The sequence below is a fragment of the Chrysochloris asiatica genome, unplaced genomic scaffold, assembly GCF_000296735.1.
Source record: "Chrysochloris asiatica unplaced genomic scaffold, ChrAsi1.0 scaffold00287, whole genome shotgun sequence".
Taxonomy (NCBI): Eukaryota; Metazoa; Chordata; class Mammalia; order Afrosoricida; family Chrysochloridae; genus Chrysochloris; species Chrysochloris asiatica.
In genome coordinates this window covers 1,778,159-1,782,088 of record NW_006408805.1, presented here as the reverse complement: position 1 = coordinate 1,782,088, position 3,930 = coordinate 1,778,159, and the positions used below count along the sequence as shown (strand labels likewise).

The following is a 3,930-nucleotide window of genomic DNA, read 5'->3' as shown; positions in this document are numbered from 1 at the left end:
GTGGGTGGAATTGCAGAGGATATGGTTATGACTGGGCTGTTTGGAAACAGTTGATTTCTCCTGTCAGATGGGAAAGAGACACCCCTCCCCCCTCACACACACACACACACACACACACACACACACACACACACACGGAAACAAGTAGAATAAACAATCAAGGAACCAACAATTAAAAGAGAAAATAATTAAAAGATAAAAAGAACTAAAAACAGGTAGCAACCAGAAAAAAAGAATATAATAGCTATAAAGGTGAAAGAGAGACAGGAAAATGGAGCTATTAGAAGAGAAAAATAAAAGAAGAAATAAAAGAAACAGAAAAACCACTGAGGGGAAGATGAAAAGAGAGAGTTGAGAGTAGTAAAGATAGATCAAAAGGGAATCAAAAAGAAGAGGGGAAATAAGCAGAAGAAAAGACGATAAAAGCACAAGCGAAGAAGGAAAAGATAAAATTCAAGGATAGGAAGAGAAGGAGGAGGAGAAAGAATAAAAAAACAAAAGCAATGAGAAAAAGAAAAGAAAACAAAACCAGAAACAAAAGCAAAAAACAGCACAGCTGTTGTACCCAAGAGAAGAAAACTTGGGGTGGGGGTGGGGGTGGAGGAGGCTCCTGTCAGCCTAGGTGCTTACAAAATGGGTGTGGGAGGGATGTGACAGCAGAGTTCCTGGTCCTAGGTGGAGTTCCTGTTAACCTTGGTGTTATGTATGTTCAAGGCACTCAATCCGGAAGTAATTCCTAGAGGACCTTGATGGGGCTTATTTCAGCATTTGTTGGGACCACAGGGGAGCTGGGAACAGGGAAACTGTTTAAATGCTGGTCTGGTGGATCTTCGGGTCCTGTAGGTCTGGAGCTGAGCCTGACTGAATCCAGGCACCAAAGCAGCACAGCTGGACCTCAGCTTACACTGTCTTGGCTTCCAGCTACATGACTACAAACTCCTGGAGAGCAGGATCTATGCCGGGGTGGGGGTGGGGGGGGTGAATGAGGGTGGGAGCTGGCCACACCTCTGGACATCAGGGAGCTTGGGGGGAAAGAATCTGTTTTCCCGTCGCCTGTATGAATCTGTTCTGCCAGGCCACAGTCTGTTGCCAAAGCTGCTCACAAAAGTTCAAGATGGTTGTGCTACGTCTCTCTGGCCGTTAACCAGTCATCCTCTATCTTGACATCCCTGCTAGCTTCTCCTCCCAGCAAACATTCAATTCACTTCTTAATCTTTCCTCTGAAGTTCAGGATTCCATAGTCTTCATCTGTGTCTGTTTTTTTTGGTCTTTTGTATGTTTGTTGTAGAGGGTCTATGTAGTATGTCTGCCTAGTCTACCATCTTGCCAGAAGTCTCTTTCCACAAATTTTTGAAGCCTCCTCATATTTTCCTATTTTTGTTTTTAAATATACACATCTATTTTTAAAGGTTAGGATGAAAGACCAAGTTGCTAATACAACTTTTTTTGTTGCTTTTTTGGTCTCCCCATCATTATTAATTAACATTACTGAATGCAGTTAACATTCAATAAAAAGTTATTGTTTGTAAAAATAGTATCAACACTATTAGGCTTAGCACTACACCAAGAGATTCATTTGAGACTCATCAGTCTTAAAAACTGACCACATTTAGTACAGAAAGTCTAGTGTTTGATCCTGAGCAGCCAAATCCAAGAAACAAGGCTTTATTGCCATGGCTAAAACATGTTCTGTGTCACTCCCAGGGCCATCACCATACATGTCCCCACTCCTTCGGCAGGAGTTGTCAACATCCCCATCATTGAGAAGGAGGTACAAGGCCAGCGGCAGCACCACAAGGTGAGTGAACTGTCTCCTGGATAGGTGGGTTTTCTGCTCTTCCTTTGAAATCACATCTGATGTCTCTGGCTTCTAGATGACGCTGTCCCCAAACTACTACATGGACAATGGGAAAATGGTGAAAGTGCGTACCAACCAGAATGCACACATTGCTGTGACTCAGTACCAGGTGCTAAGCAGCACTCTCTCCTCTGCCCTCGTGGAGCTCCAGCCTATTACCGGTGAGGGGGCTGTCAGGCTGCAGTAGGAGAGCAAAAGCTCACGAGCTCTGTCCAGGGCCTCGTACTGGGCTCTACCCTTGTCCTGTGCAGTGGTATTTTGGGTGGGCTGTGGTTGCAGTTGAATTGTTTGAGAGTGTTTCTGGTGTTAATCTATGACTGGGAACTCCAGTCGGACATCTGTGTACAGTAGTAGAGAGCCCATCCACTGCCAGCTTGTACTTCCCTATAGGACAGAGTAGAACTACTCTATAGGGATTCCGAGGCTTTAAAAGTTTTGGAAAAATAAGTTGCAGGAGCTAATAAATCCAAGATCCAGCAAGTCAGATGGCAGGCTACTAGACTTTTTCTGGAAACAAACTGTCATGTTTCTTTCAAGGAGCAGCTGGTGAGTTTGAGCAACTATGCTTAATCCACTCAGTAGGTAGCAGAATACTACCTGGAGAAGCCGAAAACAGTGAAATGTATGTATATAGAGTATGTGTCGGGGAGTGCAGTGATTTTGTAGGATAACTGCTACAAGGTCGGATGTTCAAGCCCACCAGCTACCCCATGGGAGAAAAATGAGATTTTCTGCTCCTGCAAGATTTGCAGCCTTGGAAATCCTATACAGGATCTCTATGAATCAGAACCAACTTGATGACACTTAACAAAAACAATGATATTGTCTATATATAGTGAGTGCAGTGAATCCATAGGATAAGCACTGGACTGTGACTCACAAGGTCAGCAGTTTAAGCCCACCAACCACTCTGCATGAAAAAGATGAGAGTTTCTACTCCTACAAAGATTTACAGCTTCAGAAACCTTATATATGGTTGCTATGAGTCGAAACTGACTTCAGGACACATAACAACAGCTATACACACACACACATACACACACAAACGAGTGAGTCAAAAGGTATCCACATTCTGGTTATATTAAAGCTTCTGTTGACTGAACTGTCTTACCAGAGCTTTGTGTTCAAGGTCACTGCTGGGCAGGTGTGAATGTGTTATATCAGTTCATTTGTAATCGGAGTGTGAGAAAAAAATGACTGCCCACTTATGATTTGCACAAAAGAAGAACAGCATGCAATGATAATGTTTTTTTGTGGTCTGACGGTGTGTGCCTGATGCTGGTATTTTTCGAAGACTTTGTGCACAGTGTGGAAAAAGTGTTTTGTCATGAAGAAGTATGTATGAATGGATCGAGTAGTTCAAGGATGGTCACAAAAGTGTCAGCCATAAAGAAGGAGCAAGACACACCCATCTACGTCCATGCTGATGATGACATTAAGCACTCACATGAAATGATTCTGTCAAATAGATGAGTGGATTATGTGGCAAGTCATTTGCCATGTCTCTGCTTATGAAATAATCCATGACATACTTGGGTTTTGAAAAATTCGTTAGAGAAGGGTACTGAAACCACTCACAGAAGAACATAAACAGAAGCGTTTGGACATCTACAAACATAATTTGGACCAATACTCCAAAGAAGTAAAAGTTTATTTTTAAATCATTACTGGTGATGAGGCACAATTCATCTCTATGAGACTGAGAGTAAACTGCTGAGTATGGAATGGAAACATCCTCAGTCGCCAACCAACAAAAGTTAAAGTCAACCATCAGTTGGAAAATTGATGCTTGCAGTTTCTTGGGATTCTCAATGGCCAGTATTGGAACACTATCAGGAAAAAGGTTCTACAATCAACAGTGCTCATTACAGTGAGAGGCTCACTGAAAAGTTGAAGCCTAAAATTTGGATTAAATGCAGAGAATTGCTATCTAAGGGCATAGTGATCTTGCATGACAATGCATGTTCACATACCTTTGCCCACACTGTTGATACTCTGCAAAACTCTGTTTTAAAGTATTAAAGCATCCTCTCTATAGTCCTGATCTTGGTCCATTGGGTATATCCTGCAAG

The 3,930-nt window shown here is 42.4% G+C and overlaps 1 protein-coding gene across 1 annotated transcript in view; it reads left to right on the top strand.

Annotated features, from left to right (window-relative positions):
• The window catches only part of RPUSD4 (RNA pseudouridylate synthase domain containing 4), a 38,490-nt gene that overhangs the window by 28,774 nt on the left and 5,786 nt on the right, over nucleotides 1-3,930 (top strand). The window contains exons 4-5 of the mRNA XM_006874582.1: nucleotides 1,705-1,798; nucleotides 1,875-2,019. Coding sequence (XP_006874644.1) covers nucleotides 1,705-1,798; nucleotides 1,875-2,019 — 239 coding nt within the window. The remainder of the gene's footprint in view (nucleotides 1-1,704; nucleotides 1,799-1,874; nucleotides 2,020-3,930) is intronic.